An 18,666-nucleotide genomic window follows, 5' to 3' on the forward strand; every position below is an offset into this window, starting at 1 on the left:
GGTCTTGTGCTGGTTTTTGAACATTTCTTTTACTAAAAATCAATTTAATTTTAAACAATTTTGATCGGGTCAAGCATGCTTTTTTAAAAGTTACATTTAAAAATGGTATTTTTAATACCCAAATCCATTTGGGGTCAAGGTACAGCAGGAGTCTTTCAGAATGGGGACTGGTGAACCTTGGGGGAAAACCACGAGGAAGGTGGAAAGCGTAGACTTTAAAGGCACAGTTTTACTAAAAATCAATTTAATTTTAAACAATTTTGATCGGGTCAAGCATGCTTTTTTAAAAGTTACATTTAAAAATGGTATTTTTAATACCCAAATCCATTTGGGGTCAAGGTACAGCAGGAGTCTTTCAGAATGGGGACTGGTGAACCTTGGGGGAAAACCACGAGGAAGGTGGAAAGCGTAGACTTTAAAGGCACAGGGAGCACCAATGCTTAATGAAATAGTTCTGTTTAAAGAAGAGTGGGTTGTGGAAATCCACTATAGAACTTAGTCATTGATCTTGTGTAGCTTTTAATCGGGATGAACTTCTAAAAAACAAAACTCCAAACGTTATGTAATTGCAGTGAGTTGGATCAGTCGGCTGTGACTGAGGAAACGCCGGAGGGAGAGGAACATCCGCCTGCTGATTCTGAAAATAAGTGAGTACCATCCCTCTTAATGTTCTTTGCTTCGAAGGTAGCCTTACTTTGCCTTTAACCTCTGATATTGATTCCTACTTCAAACTCGGATGATATTTTCTTCATTAGGTATGAAATTATCCCCAATGCTGCTGACAGACTATCTCTTTAAAAACTGCGTGATGTCTAAAAATTGTCTTGAAACTGTTCATTAGTGTCATGTAGGCTCTTAGGTCACTTTCAGATTTAGTTATTAATAATCAGTTCTAATACGCTTAGGGTCTCGGGATTGCAACTCGTAAGTACAAATCCAAAAGCATCTGTGCTCATAACTAGGTAGAACCCACCAAGCAATAGGGACAAAATGTTCTTCTGCCAGTGGAAGGCAAATTTCCTTATATTTACTTTTGAAAAACAACTGTTGAGACTGTGTGACTAGGCTGTAGAGGAAAGGTTGTATCTCTCTCATTCTCCAGCTTCTGTGTATGCAGGCAGTTTCCAAAGAAGCTGTCTTTACTGCTTCTCATTTCACTTGGACACTGCTACAGAAGAAACCAGCGGCTGGATAAATGAAATAGAGTAACTAGAGAAGCAGAATGAGCAAGTAGTGATAATCACAGTTGATGTAAAAACGGGATACAAACTTTTATGGTAGCGTAGTGCGATAATATGTTGTATTTTAAGGAGACATATGCTTTATGGTGGATTCAAAAGAAAATGGCAAACAGATAAGATAGCGTTTTGACATACCTGTTTGCACGAGATTTCTAGCTTTATTTCACTAGATTTTCTAGCTTTATTTCCTCATTATAACTTTGGTTAGTGGTAAAGAGGGTACAAGTACTGGGTAGACAACAAGAAAGGGATTTAGTTTAACTAAAAAAAGACTAAATGCTGTTACTTCTGCAAGGTTGTGGTGGTCTGAGGTTAAGGTCATCTTGTTTACAGAAGCAGTGTGAGAATTAGGGGAATTACAGCTTGAGCATTGGTCAGAAAATGCAAGCAAGCTAGTCCTTAGAAAAATTATATGTATTGGAAGTCTGGATATATTAAATCTGCTGTGTCTGCACTATTTCCTGGGCCTTTATTAGTAGCAGTGTCCTAGTGCTTGACCAGATACTGACCCATCCATGTGCAGATCAGTTATCTGCAAAATTCTGAGGACTATTCGCTTTTTTTTTCCTTCTTCCTCAAATCTGGAGAAAATGTGTTATGTTTGAAACTGAGAAGAATACACACCTGTTGTAATCTGCCAGTTATATTACAGAAAAGCATCTTTATGTTAGTTTTCAGGTTGGCTTGTTTGGAGTGGATCTCTAACCTAAATGTTTCAGCAGAACTGTAAGATGTTTTACTGCAGTAAAATGTGCAGAATACCAAGGGGTAATATCTTTGCCTTGAACAACAACAGCAAAAAAATGCTCCTAACTGTATACCATGTCAAAAATCATTCTGACGATTATACAGAATTTTCTGATGATTTCTACAGAATAAGAAAAAATTGAAATACGATAATTTTGACATAAAACCTCTGCATTATTACATCAAAATTAATGGCTACAAATTGAAGACCTTTTCTCTTAAGTTGAGTCTTTCATGATCTTTTTGCTGGACATACATGGCATTGTTTTTCTATAAATCGGAAATTTAGTTGCGTAAACACACTGAAGAATGACTAGAGGATTGACTGCCTGTGTAGCTGGAACATGATCTGTTATTGAGCATAGTGGTTGTGCGTTTTACTTAAAAATAGCTCTTTGGCAGAAGGTAGAGGCAATGAGGTGATATATCACACAAGTAACTCAGTTGTATGCTGTTGTTTTTTCAAGTTAGCCAAAAGTAAAAATTGTTGCAGTTAGCTGGGAAGTTTATGATCTTTGGTTCAATAAAGGAAGCGGACTACCCAAAGCTGATTAAATTCTCTTTTTTTAAAAAACTAACAAGCTTGAAAATTGTGGTAAGAACAAGCTGTCTCTCACTGCCTTAAATTGAACCTCTGGGGGAGAGGTATCTCAAAAAGAGAGGGGGGGGGGAAGCTCCAAACAAGTCCATTGCAGAAGTTAGGCTTTCGTAGTAGTATTCTCCACGTTAGTGACAATTTTCTTTATACGGCGTTGAGTCAGTGTTAATTTTAACGTTTTGCTGTGCTCACCGTTTAGTTGCTTAAAGGTGTCTGGCTGTGATTTTTTTTTTAAATATTTTTGGCACTCTGGCTAAGGGAGATGAGTTTTCATGTGTGCTTTCTGAGTGGTGGAAGTGAGGGCTTTTTATACACCCCTCTTACCTGTTAAATAGTTGACAAACTTTTTTATAATCTGGTGCCAATTAACAACTGATTCTGAATTTATTATATCTAGAATGTGAGTTCTAAGTCACGATCATAATATCCATGTATTTACCACAGAGAGAATGAGGTTGAAGAAGTTAAGGAAGAAGGTCCTAAGGAAATGACCCTGGACGAGTGGAAAGCTATTCAAAGTAAGGATCGTGCAAAAGTTGAGTTCAACATCCGTAAACCAAATGAGGGTGCTGATGGGCAGTGGAAAAAAGGATTTGTTCTTCACAAGTCAAAGAGCGAGGAGGTAAAGTGCTTTTCAATACTTGCTAGTATCCGGATTGTGTAGGTTTTTCTATTGATACGCACTTCTTCGAGGGGGAGCTCCAGTCTTTGATACGCTGACCTGTAGCTAAAAGTTTATAAAGTGGGAACAACATTTCTCTTCATAAAACTGAAGTTACACAGTAGCATAAGTAACCAGTCTTACTCTGGTTAGTTCTAGCAGTTGATCTGTATCGTTAGGTTGGTGTAAACTGAGATACAATCTAGAGACGAGACTAGAATACTGCTGCAACTGGGCGGGTAACTTTGTAAGGGCTGTCTCTTGGTGAGCATTGTAGAAAAAAAATATCAATATCAAATTTATTTCTTTGCTTTTTTTTATTTTAAAGAAAGCTTTTGTTATTTAGCATCTCTGTTAGTCTTATGCAGTACACAGATGTATGGCGCTTGCTAAATGTGAACTGAGATTGAAGAAATGCTGGTCATGCCTCAGACGCCTTAATACCCAAACTGTATCTTAAGTTTGTAACATAGGTATCTTCTCACTTTGTAATACTGTATAGACAACTGTCCTTGAAGCTCTGGAGAAATCAGGTGAAATACATTTGTATTTTTCACGAAGTTGCTGTAGATTGCTGTAATTGTTATATTAAAATTGCAGTTTCTCAAGCATACTCATTTCAGTCACTGCAAAATTGTAATTATTCTGTTCCAAGATAGTGAGAGTGGAAAGGAGAGACGTTCTCTTCCACTTCAGAAGGGAGGAGAGTGCTGAGAGCTCTGTTTTCTAATGCAGGGCTGCATTAATCTTTGGTTTTAATCTTTGTTTTTACCGCTGTGTAAGAGCTTCAGTGGCCTGCTTTAAGATATGGGTGGCCTACAACTTTGTATATACCAGATGGTTCTTGACTGCCTTTGAAGTACCTAGATAACATGTAATACTCTGTTTGGTCTTTTAATATGTAATTCTGCTGTTTCACACCTTGTTAGTGTTTTCTTGTAAGCTGGGGTCATCATACAGATGGGGAGGCACTATTCAGTACTTTCTGATGAAAACTCTGTGTCTTGTCTTACTGGGCTCCGAACAAGCTTGACTTCAGTCATCCTATTTTCTTTTCTTGCTCTGCAAAGTAGTTCAGTTTTTTAAATGATCGTGTATCTTTTTGTTTACCTTAAGCTGTTCAGTGTTTGACATCTTCATTAAATACTGCTTTCTCTGGCTTGTGTAGAAAAGGGAAATCGGGTCAAACTTGCTGTATATTAGAGTGTGTTTAAACAGAACTACTGATGTACTTTACGAAGATTTACCTCACCTGTAGTCCTGCAAGTGTGTCAAGAATTACCCCCCAGCCCCAATCTCTCCAAAGCAGATTTATTTGACATTTAGTCAGCTGACGACAGTCTTTTTTAACATATCTGCAGGTATACTAAGATGGTGGTACTCTTGCGTAATTTAGAAGCTAGAAAGATCCATACTGTATTTTCTAGTCGAAAAATGAATCGATAGTTAACTCAGGAAAAAAAAAAAACCCAAAACAAAACGAAAAACCATGAGAATAACTAATCAAATTACTCTTATGGCAGAACTGGCATAATTAGTAGACTGTTCTATTTGAGAGGTGTATTCGGTTAACTTCTCTTAAAAGAAATGAGTCAGATATTTTTAACTCTATCACATAAGAAGCTAACAGGTCCTGGCTGTATAAGCACAGAAGTGAGATATTAACAAAATTGCCTTTAGATGTAGATGCTTTTAGCCTACTTTTATTGTATGTCCAGCAGATGTCTCTCCCCATTTCGCTTATTCGTTGCTCACTGATCTCTTGGGAAGCAGCATGAGGTTTCTTGCTGAGCGTTACGGCACAATAGCTCTATAATAGAGCTGTTAGGAAAGCCTCCACTGCGGTTCCTTTGTGAGCAGGTTTAGAAGGTGGAATATTTAGAATTCATGAACAAAACCTCCTGATCACCTGCAGTTCTTTATCGGAATGATTGTTCATATTTATGAATCGTGAAATTAAGGTTGTTATAAGGTTTCTGTGATTCTTATTGATGAGAAGGGAGTTGATGTGTGGAAGTGACTTGGTTTATAGGTAAATTCTGGGTTTCAGCCCCAAATCTTCTGTACTCTTACAGCTGAAAAATCACAATGTGTCCTGGTAGATTTTCTCAGAAATTTGGATTGAAGTGTTGTGATGGGCACCCTCATTCCTGTAGTTTGAGAGCTACTGGGAGAATGTCTTAGGAGTCTGGGGGGGGAAAAGGAGTATGAGGATCTAGTACTGTTCATCTGCCTTAGTCTTATGAAAGAGCTCTCCTCCTCCTCCTGCTCTTCACTGGGGGGGTGAAACGCTTGACCCGATCTGAGGTCTTTCCTTTCTTTCACATTTGCTATGCAATTACTAGAAAGTGATACTTTGTATAAAATGAACTCTTAATAGGGTCTCAGATTCTTGCTGGTTTAATATGAAATGCACGGGTATTGGCAGCCCTAGTCTGATGAGATTTCTTTCCAGGAGATTGGGTTATGCCATAAAGTAGAGATCCTCTTTTTTCCTTCTCTGCAGCTGGTTTGGTGGCTTGAGTCTTTTAAGTTCTGCTGGTGCAGCTGAACAAAAAATGGGAAGCAGTTGTGTTTTGGAGAGATCTTAAAATTTGTTCTAGGAGTTGGATGAGAGTCTCCTGGAAAGACTGATACACTAGTAGATCAGTTCCTACTCCATGTATCTGCTGCGCTATGTCATGCCCCTTTCCTGCGCCTTCAAACTTTTCTGCTAATCTAATCGCTGCCTTAGAGGAGGTTGCAATGGGAGACTGAGAAATATGTTTCGGAAAATAATAGTTCATCTTCTCAAAATTTGGAGGAATGACTCTTGAATCGAGGCTGTGCAGAAACCTTTTCTCATTAACAATAATTTTAAACATCCCACCCTCTTACCTGTCTAGTTCTGTACGCAGTGTGCCTGATGCGTTGCGGCGCTAGAGATCAGCCTGCATGCGTGGTCTCTACGAGAGCTTCCAGCAGCTTGCGTTAAAGTTTGTTGGTATCGATCTGAGATTTCTCTTGTCTCCACGCCTGTGGTGTAGTCCATCCTCTAGTCTTTCTGGATGCTTGCACCAGCTGTTGGTCTCATCCTTTTGCTGCTTCGTGTGCTCAGTGACATCTGTACCCGGCAAGTTCATGTGACCTTATTACCTGTTGTTTCTGTATGTAGTTGAGTCTCATTTCTTCCTTTTGTTTTCTCCCTTTGTTCCTTTTGTCACTTTGGCGTGGACACGCAACTTTCATCAGACAAAGGCGATGACAGAAATGCAGGGGAGTCTGCTGGAGTCAAATGAGGTACTGATCCTTTATATCTAACTGGCAATACCTGTGTTTTGATATGAGCCCCTTCTGAAATGAAGGTCTGGATATTAAGAAGTCACAAAAATAGAGAATACAAGTAGATGCGATCTGGAGCTCTTCTGTCCATGCCTGTTGTCTAACTTTGCACCATATAGGACCCTTCATAATTAGTACCCTTGCTTCTAATTGAGCTGAATTCAAACCTTATCATAATTGCTTCTATCATGAGTCTTTTTTTTTTTTCGTTGTTGCTGTTGTTTTTCCATGTCTCACTGTCTGCTTTGGCCCCCTTTCCGTTAGTAGCTTATTCTTAATTTTTGACAGCCTTCCCCAAGACCCAGCAGTGCAGCAATGCCTTCAAGAAGCTATCAGTTATTAGATTAGAGCGCTGTTGGGAGTTGCCAATACAGATAAATTAAATGCTTCCGAAGATTATTCTGAAAAACCAGTTTGTACGATGTGTCTTTGACTGTTGTCACCTAAGTGATAGAAGAGGACGAGGAGAACATGCGAAGTCTTTTATTGGTGTTTTAAATTAGCTTTAGTTACTTTGGATAAAGAAATCATCAGGTTACATACATAACTTGCTATTTGTTGAGTTTAGTGGTTAAACCAAAGTTAAGTTATGAAAACAACAATGTTTTTGGTAGACTTCAGTGTTTCTTTTTTAAGCAGTAGAAGGAAACACACACAATTCCACTGATGCTACCCCTCAAAAAATAAAATGTCATATAACTACCAATAAGTGAAAATCCCATCTCAGTATCCTGCAGCGATCGAAACTGTAGATAAAGTATTAAATAGTAAGAAGGAAATTAAAACCGTAACAAAAGGTATTGTGTACTGTTTTACAAATTGCCGGCGTACTTATGTACGAGTAATGTCAGGCTGAGATGTGGAATGAGTTTTCTCTGAAAGACAACTGCTTAGGCTGTCTTCCTAAGTTTGGGAAAGAGATCTCTGAGGGAAGGGTGTACAATTGAAATGCATAAAATCAAGAGCGGGAGCGGGGGCCGGCTGTTAGGTGGAATACATCCCAGTGAAATATGTTTGAAACAAAGCGGCGTGGAGGGATATTTCTCATTTTGCCTAATTAAATTGCAGTGCCCTCCACTGCAGGATGTTGCGGAGGCCGAACATGGAGCTGGGCAGGGCGAGGGGTAATTAGATTGGTGGGGGAGAAGGCTCTTTATGGCTCTGTACACTCTGGTGCTCGTGACTGACTCAAGGAATCCCTGAAAGCAGCTTTCAGCCTTTTGACTGCAGCCTTACGAAGGGTCCACAGACGGTAATTAAAGGGTATAGGGCTTAATTGCACAATATGTTGCCTTTGAAAGTTGGGCATGTTGTGTAATTACGCCACAAGAAAAGTAAGTTATAGTCGGTAGGCTTAAGCTGGCACATGGCGCTTCTGTAGGAGGAAAAACAAGCAAACTGAAAATCGCTGTGCCAGAAGTTTAGGGGCTTATAGGAAAAGAAAGCATTGTATGTTGTTGCATTTCCAAAACATGATGATTGGGCCTGGCAAGAGGCAGAGTGCTGGACTAGCTAAACCCTTGGTCTGATGCAGTGGGGTCGGTTTTACATTCTGTGTATCGTCATAGGTGCTGAACATTGACTTACTGCCTGGAAAAATTAGTTGTGCTAAACAGGAAAAACAGTTTGAAAACGCTTGGGGCTTTTTGTGTTCAGTTTGTAGTAACTCGGAACTACTCAAATGTGCTGAATAGTAGCGTTTATGGTGCTAGGTGTAACTCTTCGGTGCATCGCTTGCTCGTCGAGGCTCCAGTTTCTCACTGTGAATGCACTGGGAACCAACCAGCTGTAAGAGAATGTTGTACCGTGGTAGAGGTGGGGAGAGTCATATTTTTCACCGTAATTGGTGAGACTGGTTCTCTGTTTTAGCATTAATGTTTTGGCTACTTCAGTTACATTCTATTTGAACTGTTTATGCCTCGTTGGATGTTTGTTATGGCTAGTACAAATCAATAAGGGATTCTTACCATCTCCCTTGTTTTAAATATTTATACAGGGTTAAACAAATGAGAAAGTGTAAAGTACTCATTGAGCAAAATAAAGATGGGTTACCAAGTAAGTATTTGAAAAAGAATGAAATGAATCGATAGACCCTGAAGATTTCTCAGGATACAAAGTGAGAAGAGAAATGCTAGAAAATGAGGTTCTGTATGGGCTTGGCGATAGTTTGATCTCAGATAAGCCCAAACGTGTTCCTCTGAAGGAACTCCAGAGCTTCCCCTGAATTATCTTGGAAATGCAAAATACCTTTGTTTGCTCAAGCGCTTATTTGATTACCTGTATGTGGTTTTTGTCATGTGCACAAGTGGTATAACTTGATTCCTAACAATTCCTGCACTATCCTTTAACTTGAATCAATCAAGGTAATCAGTCATCAATTTGGGAGCGCGTTTGGAGGTGAACACGCATGCTGTGGTGGTAAGAGCGCGACTACAGATGGAAAAAGTTCCGTCGGTGATTTTTCTTACTCATGGAGAAACACTCATTTCAGGCTCACGCTGAGGACTCGGTAATGGATCATCACTTCCGCAAGCCGGCAAATGATATTACATCCCAGCTGGAGATCAACTTTGGAGACCTCGGCCGCCCCGGACGCGGTGGCAGAGGGGGACGGGGTGGCCGAGGGCGTGGTGGCAGGGCCAGCCGTGGAGGCAGAACTGACAAGGTGAGTAGCTACAGCTTTCGTCCACAGAAGAGTTTAGTTTCGGTTGTTATTAGGAGTTTCACACAGATGAGTCTTCCTTATTGCTGGAGGAGTTGCTCTGACAGCAAACACCATGTTTTAAAACCAAGTGAAGTGTCTATTCTTACAAGTTTACTTTGAACTAGGTTACTCTTAGGGCAAAAGGGTGAATGTTTTAGCAGTGTTGTTATGAAACACAAAAAAGGGAGGGTGAGGAGTAGGTTGGATTAAAAAAAAAAAGTGTCCATCTTTGTATCTAAACCTGAAAAATGACTCTTCAGTATGGACAGATCTGAATGTACTGTGAGACGCTCCTGTTTGTGCCGGAGCAGAACCGCGAGTGCTAGGGCAGTTATTTTCAGACACAATTAGGACGCTGTATCTGCATTGTGACCTGTTGGGGGTGAAAGACTGGTTTTGCGGCTGCATGTTATACCTTGAATTTGAGGAATTTAGTTTTTTCATGTGGAAATAGGATTCTTATGGGGGTGGAGGGTTTTTTATCTGCAGTAATTTTTTTTCCTCCTCTAGTCCTAAAGCCTTAAGGAAATACCCAGGAGAAGTACTGAATGGGACTGGGGAGAGAACATGTAAATTTGAAGTATCGTAGTGTAGCTACAGTAAAGATTTGATTTATTGTGGATCGCTTATTCAGCTGAAGTGCATCTAATCAAATTGTTACTCACTAGAAGATGTGTTCAGTCTGCGTGGTGGGGCTTTCTTCACATAGACCAGACTTGCTCTTTGTTGTCTCTCCTAGAACACTGACTTTGTGTTCTCTTTTACACTGGATCGCTTTAAGTTTTAGGCTTATTAGCTGGAAAACTCTGTCCTGACAGCAGTATAAGAAAAATTTAAGGAATTTAAATTAAACGGTGGTGGTGTTTGCTCTGAGTTGTTTCACTGATGTGGCATCTTGCTTCTTCAAGAATGCTGTGTCATAAAGTAGTTAAAAACTTCTCTGCGGCTTATTTGATGTTGACTTTGTTTATTTCCTTCCAGTTGGTTAAGGAGTTTGACGTGATCCACACACCCAACCAGGTTGGTGATCTCTGCTGGCGCTTGCCTTACCTGTCACCAAAGCCCTCCTGTTGCAGGGACTGTAACTCCCCTCCTGCAGCGGATTGGCTTTTTTTTTTTTTGGCTTGCTTTCTGCTTTTCTGTAACGAGCAACCACAGATACTACTGCTATGGGCTTAATACCCTGCTGTTACTTTTTAACTCTAGTTTGTGGGCTGGGTCCTTCTGCAGTGCCTTAATCTTGCCTATAGGTGTTGATAGAACTTTTCATGGGATGATTTAAATACATCTCTTGATAAATGAATACGTTTACAGGAAATTCCGCTATCCTGGCTCTTCCAACTCTGCTTCTCTTCCACATCCCTCATGGGCAAAATGAAGAGTATTTTTTAAACTATTTAATTTCTGCATTTCATTGCAGCTGTGTTTTTTAGGTGTGGTACAGAGCCTTTTAAAAAAACTCTGTTGGGAATTACCGAGGAGATTCTTGATTAATGCATGAATTTCTAGGGCTAGGTTGGCACCAAAATCCTTTTTACCAACAGCTAGTTTGTGACCTGGGAAAAATTAAACATGTGAAGCTTAATTTGTGCTACAAACAGGCCTTTTCTGTAGCACTTCAGTCGTGTCCCTCGGTAAGGAGTGATGGTTATATGCTAGTAGAGTAGCATAAGCCCACATGTAGGGATCTCTTTAAGAGTGGAAAGAGAGATGTACTTGTAACTTTGTGTGATAATCACATGCGAGCGTGGTCTGTTTGCTTATAATGCCTCTTCAGATAGCTTTGATTCAAAAAGTAGTATAGGAGACTTTCTAGTCCTCGGAATAAAAAAAAAAAAAAAGTCTTGCTTATCATGGAGGAAAAAAAGTTGCTCTTGTAGTAACTTGTCCGGCACTAGACTGCTGTACTGTGTACCTCTTTGAATCCTGGTATTTCCCTGTGGATTAGGGTTCTAGTTAGTTTTAAAAAGGAGGAATTCCCACCCCTGTTTGTGTGGGGTGCAGGGAGTCCCCCTGCCTGCCCCGTGCAAGTGCCGCCCGGTCGGTCTGCACAGGGACAGAGGCCTAATCTTGTCCCCGTGCCCGCCACCGAGCGGTGCTAACGTCTCGCTGAGCGACTGGGAGGATTTGGTAACGCGTGAAGAATTAGAAACACAGTAGGGCTCGATGCCACTCAAGGGAAGGAATAACTTTCTGATGTTTCTCTTTCAGTCAAGTGCTTCTGCTCCTGATGTAGATGACCCAGAGGCTTTCCCAGCTCTGTCCTAAACTGGATGTCATAAGCCAACCCTGCCCTCGTCGGGCCTTCCTCTCCGAGGCTTGCATGCTTAAGGATCCTAAACAACTAAGAAATTTAAAAAAAAAAAAAAAAAGAGGAGACTGTCATTCATACCATTCACACCTAAAGACTGAATTTTATCTGTTTTGAAAATGAACTTCTCTCGCTACACAGAAGCAACAATATGGTAGTCAGTTTTGTATTTAGAAATGTAATGGTAGCAGGGATGTTTTCATAATTTTTTCAGAGATTATGCATTCTTCATGGATACTTTTTTGTATTGCTGCTTGAAAATATGCGTTTCCAAACTTGAAATATAGGTGTGAACAGTGTGTACCAGTTAAAAGCTTTCACTTCATTTGTGGGTTGTTTTTTTTTTTTTTTTATTCAGGATTTTAGACATTTTCCCCAAACTACAAACTGGGTTTTAATTATTGCACACTATTTCCGTTTCCTTAATTCCTGTTTAGCAGATTTTTATCGGCCCGTGGTCTTTTGGAATATGTGGAATTTTAATTTGGCAGACTGTTAGTGCTGTATGGAATACTAACTCCTGGAGTACTTTAGTTTTAATGCTTAATTTCAGACTTGGAAAAACAGTCATTTTTCATCTATGTTTGGTAGTTTGTTTAAGCAAAAATCTTTCTACAAAATTGATGGCCAGATACTTGAAAAAGATTCAAAGCACATTGGTTTGTAGTTAAATACCTGTGTATTGATCCAGCAATGATGTGTGGATAATTGGTCTAAACAGTTTTTTAAAATTAATGTATTACACCTTCCACTCACCCTTATTACCTTTATTCCCTCCTCCTCCCTTCAACAGAACAAGATGCTTTGTTGGGGAAAAAAAAAAAAAGAGTTTTTAAATTACCTATGTTTTTTCTTTGAGAGGGGTGCCCTGTAGATTGGAGTAACCTTTCCCGAAGTTGGAGCGGGGAGGTCGGGGACGGTGGTAGCCGCTGCTGCGGTAGTCCCTCTGGACTCCGGCTGGGACGTGGAATTTAGCAGCGCAGTCCGACACGAGTACATCAGTTCCTGATGTATCCGCAGCGCCGCTCCGACAGCAGTAGGTCTTCCGAAGAAGAAACCGCAGGCCTTGGCTGGGTCTGGCAGGAGGGAGTTTGGGTTTACCGTTTGAGACGGGAACATTGCAACCTGTGCGCGACACCACAAAATAACGCAAAACAAAAGCCCAACACTTAACCTCTCCGTCAAAGTTTTGTTCTGGATTTGTGCAGTGTTTAAGATCTGATTGCTAGCTGACAAATGAATGTTTTTCAGAGCGCAATTGTAAGAAATACCCTTTCTACCCCCGTAGAAATTTGCCGTAGGTTTAATTTAATCCCTGTGAACAGGATTACCGCTTCAGGACGCAAAAGGAGTTGAGAGAATGACTTATAAAGAGGGTTTCTTAGGGTTTTTATCTGCAGCATTTGTTAGGAGACTAGAAACAGGTTTCTCATTTGATTTAATGTTTTACACTTTGGACAGCTTATAACATATTTGTAGTTTCTTAACTAGGTAGATAGAAAACAAAAGGTAACGCCCTATTTTTTTAAAAGCTGTACAGGACAGGCAAAAAGTATCGGAGACCTTTGAATATGAACTATCAAACTCCTTAACTGTGGTGTTTAGCTGGCTTGCTTTAGCTGAACTATTTTCTACAAAAGTTTTTGTTGTGAACCACTGTTAATATCATTGGATGAGACTTTTTAGTGCACTCACCTATAGTTTAACGTTCCAGGCTGTGAGAAGGAGGCAAGTTTTCAAACGGTGGATGGGAAAATCTCTTGGTTCGTTTCTGCGGACTCTGAGCAGATCTCAGCCAGGTGCTCGGAGCGGGGGCTGGTGCAGGTCCAGCACCGAGTCCTTCCTCTTCCCCCTCCCTTTGTGGTTCAGTAGACTGTGTTGCAGTTCCAGCCTTAGGGACATAATACAATTAAGCGCATGCTGAGATACGCAGAAACACACTTCTGGAAAAGCTTTCTCTGTAACATAAGCCTTCCTCCCCTTACCCAAACTCTGTATATTTGCCGTTTCAGTTGCCACTCGGCTTTTTTTCGAGATGACTTCTGGGCCGGCTGGTCAGTCGTTTGGGGCCCTGCTAGCCGGACTTGGTCAGAAGCTTTCCCTTCTCCCGCTTTAGAGCGTAGAGCAGTTTCCCGAATGGCATCTCACGTACGATTTTCAAGACAGCTTGTACTTAACAATTGGTCCGTCTGCTGTTCTGATAGATGTAAATTTGCCTCTTTCGGTCCATTTGTGTCAAGAACTAAAACTGTGAACATATATCTTTAATATTGGTGGGTGTTAACTGAAATAAAGGTTTATTTTCATGCTCTTTTAAAAAATGTCATGAAAACACATGGAGATGGAACCGCTTAGATTAATAGCGTCTCATCTAGGTTCTGCCCCAAGAGGTCCAGTCTGCCTGCGGCCGTGGGGCCCAGGCGTTTCCATTGCCAGGAATGGACTTGGCCTTGGGAAAACATCTCCCTCCCAGTAGCTTATTTACAATTAATGACCTTGCTCTTTAGTAACGTTTTTCTGTCCTCTTGCTTGCTACTTGTGCTGTCACGCCAAATCCAGAGGACTAGACCTTTTAAAACCTGCACAATTTGAAAAAGGGGGTCAGCAGAAAAAGTTGGAGAGAAACGGAGAGAAAAAGCACACGGTGCAGATTGGCTTTTGACTGTAACGAGGGCAAGGTTGGAGCATGAAAGTTCATCTTTCAGATCGAATGCCGCCGATGGCTGGGAGGAAACGAGCGTGATGAATAAATGAAGTTGTTAGCCGTGCGGGAAAGGACATCAATTCTTCTGAAACATCAGAAGTCGGTGTGAATATATGGTGTTTGCAGTTCGAGGAGTTGAGATGACTCTTACCTGTAATGACTCTTTGCCCGTGGAGATTGGTTTGCATAGCCACGCCTCTTGTTTTAATAAACGCAGGACATATGCCTAAAGCTGACACTTCCAGCATTTGCTAACCTGCTTCTTTTCTAAAAAAAAAAAATCATTGCGAGGACCACGCTACCTTCATTTTGTGCTCCTGTTGGGGTTTGCCTTCTCCAGGTAACAGCCTCCTGCCCAGGCTCAGGGGTGTTTGAGCAAGCGCCGAGCGGCCCAGTGGCGTGGTTGGCGTGTCCCCTGCTGTGCTGGGTGCTGTGCTAGAAAAGCCAAATGTAATATTCTTACTGGGGGGGATGTGTAACCTGACTGGAGGGGGGAACGGTTCATTTGCCCTTACTGGGAGACTTTCAGGTAGGAGTTACAAAAGTTTGGTGGTTGTCCTACTAATGATGCTATTTGTCTCTTGAGGTTGGAGTAAGCCTTCATGTGAAGCCTCACGTGGCAATTAGAGACTTGAGCAGGGAGAAAATGCGCTATGGTGTTCTCTTGTCTGTTGAAAATCAATATGCAGAAATAGGTGAATGATCAAATAGTACTTTTTTTGCCTCACCAAAAGAAAGGCTGCTTTTTTTTTTTTATTTAATTTGGTTGTATGCAGCTGATTGAGGTATGGATTTGTCTGATGCTCAGCCAGAATCCTCTTGCCAGGGCGGTTGCCAGATTGGGTATGGAGAGCGTGAAAATGGGGTTCTGTTGCCTTACGTGTCTGACCCGAGTACGAGTGAAGTGTTTGCCTTCGGGTGACACCACGCCAGTCTTCGCAGGTGGCAGATGTCTGGGTACCGAGGCTGGAGACCAAACCTCAGAACCAGCCCCTAGGCCTAAAAGCAAAATGGCAGAGCTGGTACTTGGCAACAAAAATCTTGCACGCTTTGCGTAGCTGATGGTGTGATGGGCCTTGTGAGCAGGGCCGGTGCTGATGCTCGTTTGTTTGGTGTCAGCTGAGGCTGCTTTGGTTCGTGTCGGTTCACTGCCCTGCGGTGTGAGCTTGCCCGTAGTTACCAATAAGTGCGCTTGAGCTGTTTGAGCTTCACCCGTGAGGTGTTGCTGCAAAGGTCATCATAACACCGAGAGGTGAGGGAGCTTTGTTTTTCTTCTGCATTCTTTACTGGGTGGAGAGACGATAACTCAGATTCAAGTTTGGTTTTACCGTGCTCTTTCAGTTCAGCAATTTGAATTGGCGCGTGCCCGGTTGCCTTTGGGATTTGTACTCGGCAAACTGCAGGATTTCCGGTGGCGTGTATGGAGGACGAGGGAAAGATTTGCTTCTCTTTTCTCCTAAGAAAGCGCCTGGAGGTCTGGCTGGGTGGGTGAGACGGCATGGCACTTGCAGGGCAGCGATGCAGGGCAGGGGGGCATCACGTGGGGACAAAGATGGCCATTGCTAGTTACGTGCTTTTTCGTGCAGTAGTTCCCTTTAACGGTGGACCACTGTTTACCTTCGTCAGACTTGGATGAAGATGCTAAAATGGGTGCCTGCTCTGCAGGTCGCTCGTGGACTGCCGTTAAAAGCTGTTTTCACGTGGAAGTGCATCTTCCCCTGCTGTCCTGTCTTGAGTACGTCCGTGTCCGAGCTGTGACCTTGAGCACGGGTGTCCTGGACCGGTTTGGAGATGGCAGTGAGGGATGCAGACAGGTCCCAGGGTTGAAATACTATCCCAAAGTCCAACTCAAAACTAAACTTAGAGCAATAGAATCACAGAAGGGTTTGGGTTGGAAAGGACCTGTAAGGCTGTCTAGTCCACCCCCCTGCCGTGAGCAGGGACATCTTCAACCAGATCAGGTTGCTCAGAGCCCCGTCCAACCTGGCCTGGAATGTTTCCAGGGATGGGGCAGCCACAGCTTCTGTGGGCAACCTGCCCCAGGGGCTCACCAGCCTAGAACTGCTCTGACGCCTCTTGGCAAGTGGTTTTATTGAGAACCTGCAGATCAAAAAATCCTGTTGACTTCAACACCCCTATTGAACGTGCGGGTGGAAGGGGGGAGCGTGGATCGCTTGCAGCGCTACCGTGGCGAGGCACACTGCGTGCCGTGTCTTAACGAGTGCGTCCGCCTCTCTGGAGCGAGAGGCTGTGTCTGTTCACTGGCACGTCTGGGAACTGTTGTTCTTTGGTGCCCAATTTCTGCCGTCAACATGGTGAGTTCCTGCTTGGGCAGTCAGGGTAAGTATTCTCGTCCTCCAGTGACCGCTGAGTTGCGTGGCAGGAAGAATAAGCTTTCCTGGAGCCGTGACATCCCTTGGCGTGCCTGGGAGAAGTCGCGAGCAGCGTCCTGCCGCAGGTGAGCCGCGGGCTGGGCGCAGGGACGGCGCTCCCTGTGCCGGGGCGGTGGGGGAACGGCGCCCGGCGCTGGAGGAAGAACAGCATCTCAGAGTGGTGTCGGTGCTGCAGGGGAGCCCTCGATGCACACCGTGAGACGGCGGGGTGCTGCTCACGCTCCTCTCGCGACGCTTCCCCGCAGCACCTTCCCCTCTGCTTTGGGAAAGTAATTTCCTGGGCAGTGGCTGTTGTCAGTTGTTCTCTTGGTTCCTTCTCCCTGAGAAGCGACTTGAGGTGGGGGTACCACGCGCTGTCCTGCCTCCAGCTTCCACTGCAGACTCCAGCTACCGAATGCGTCTCGGCCGGGCGGGTTTGGGGGTGTGTGGTGGGAGCTGGCAGCGAGCAGTGTTGGGTCCCATTGGCTGCTCCGGCTTTACCGCGATGCGTCTCCTTCCTAGCAATCCGTGCGGCTGTGGGCTAACGACAGCTAAATCTTTGCCGATGGTTTGATTTTTGTTTTCGATACACCGGAGACTGGCAAGCTAAAGCTTGAGAATAGCCAGGGTGTTGTGCCAGTCTGAGGGAAAGGCGCTGGGCGTCGCGGGAAGCGCGGAGAGATGTCGCGGAGAGCGGAACAGGAGGAGAGCCGGTGCCAAGGCTTGAATTTCACATTCCTAAAAAAAAAAAAGTTTAAACCTTAAATGTGCACACAACTATTCCCATATGTTCGTGCCTATCGCAGAGGTGTTTTCCCGGTGCGGGTGGAGGTGCAGAGCTCGGCAAACCGGGTGGTGCGAATGAGCCCAGCCTGCCTGGCACCCGCTGGGGACGCAGCGCCTGACTGGTTACGAACAGACTGGTCCTGCAGTGCCTTTGAACTTGGGAGGGTGAGAGCGTACGCGCCTCCTGTGGAGGAGATCTGGAATAAGAACTAGGGGGGAAAAAGCCAACGGAGACCTCCCTAATGCAGCCCTTCGGTTTACTTCTCACTTCAAGCGAAAGGCGGTGGGGGAAGCTGTGGCCTTGAGGTTGCAGCCTCGGTGCGCCTTCTGTTGCCGCTGCTGGTGGAAGGAGCTTTTTGCAGGGCTGCCGGGGGCCCTTCCCTCCCCGAGTCCGACAGCAGCTCTCCCTGGAGGTGCTCTGAGGTGGTGGTATCACAGGAGGGCTTTGTCACCAGTTTATGCCACGACTCGGCAGGTTGCGGAGCCAGCTGTGGCTGGAGAGCGGCCGCCTGATCCTGGGCAGGAGGAGGATGCTCCAGGTAAGTTCAGATCTGGACTACCTCATCTCCAGCAGTGACGTTTCAGCTTTATCTTTTAAAGACACTTTATTTTGCACGTAGCTGCAGCGTAGCACTTAAGCTTGACTGGAGGGAACAACAGGAAACAAATTTCAGGTTTCCAACGCTTTATTTATCCATATACGCATACAGTAAACAAAGTCATTAAATGTGTAACACATACTTCAAACCTGTAATTAGAATACTTCAATAAATGATTTAAATTCTTCTCACCAGTCCATTAGACTTACTGTGTACATGCGCTGCCCGTCGCTTTTATTTCTGGTGAGGATTTCCTCCTTTCCTGATCTGAGCCAGGACGGCTGCGCTGGAGCACCGGTGTCACTGGGGACAGTGTGACTTAGTGCCAGCGCTGGGGCTGCGGTGAGGAACGCCACGTCCCCGTGCTGCGTGCCTGACCAGCTGTGCACAGCTGGAGGAGCACGGGCTGCAGCCACGGTCCCGCTGGGGCGGCGATGCTGAGGTCCTGAGCGAGCGGCGGCCAAAATGATGGTTGGGACATCTCTTGATTCCTGGGGTGGACCACACCAGGCTGAGCCGCTCCTGATCAGGCAGCGGGGCCAGGAGGAGCCTGAGGCAGTCAAGGTGGTGTGAAAAAATCTGGGTCATTAATTAACCGCTCCAAAAGCTGGATAACGCATCT

At 43.7% G+C, this 18,666-nt stretch overlaps 2 protein-coding genes across 2 annotated transcripts in view; one reads left to right on the plus strand and one right to left on the minus strand.

Annotated features, from left to right (window-relative positions):
• The window catches only part of SERBP1 (SERPINE1 mRNA binding protein 1), a 14,079-nt gene extending 2,180 nt beyond the window's left edge, over nt 1-11,899 (plus strand). Inside the window, exons 5-10 of the mRNA XM_009883997.1 lie at nt 573-647; nt 3,031-3,208; nt 6,479-6,526; nt 9,060-9,233; nt 10,254-10,292; nt 11,484-11,899. Of these exons, the coding sequence (XP_009882299.1) occupies nt 573-647; nt 3,031-3,208; nt 6,479-6,526; nt 9,060-9,233; nt 10,254-10,292; nt 11,484-11,540 (571 nt within the window). The 3' untranslated portion in view covers nt 11,541-11,899. The remainder of the gene's footprint in view (nt 1-572; nt 648-3,030; nt 3,209-6,478; nt 6,527-9,059; nt 9,234-10,253; nt 10,293-11,483) is intronic.
• Nucleotides 11,900-12,424: 525 nt separating this feature from the next.
• The window catches only part of LOC104285534 (interleukin-12 receptor subunit beta-2-like), a 38,899-nt gene continuing 32,657 nt past the window's right edge, over nt 12,425-18,666 (minus strand). The window contains exon 18 of the mRNA XM_009883998.1: nt 12,425-12,659. Within this exon, the coding sequence (XP_009882300.1) occupies nt 12,425-12,659 (235 nt within the window). The remainder of the gene's footprint in view (nt 12,660-18,666) is intronic.

Source organism: Charadrius vociferus, unplaced genomic scaffold (genome assembly GCF_000708025.1).
Source record: "Charadrius vociferus isolate BGI_N301 unplaced genomic scaffold, ASM70802v2 scaffold423, whole genome shotgun sequence".
Lineage (NCBI taxonomy): Eukaryota > Metazoa > Chordata > Aves > Charadriiformes > Charadriidae > Charadrius > Charadrius vociferus.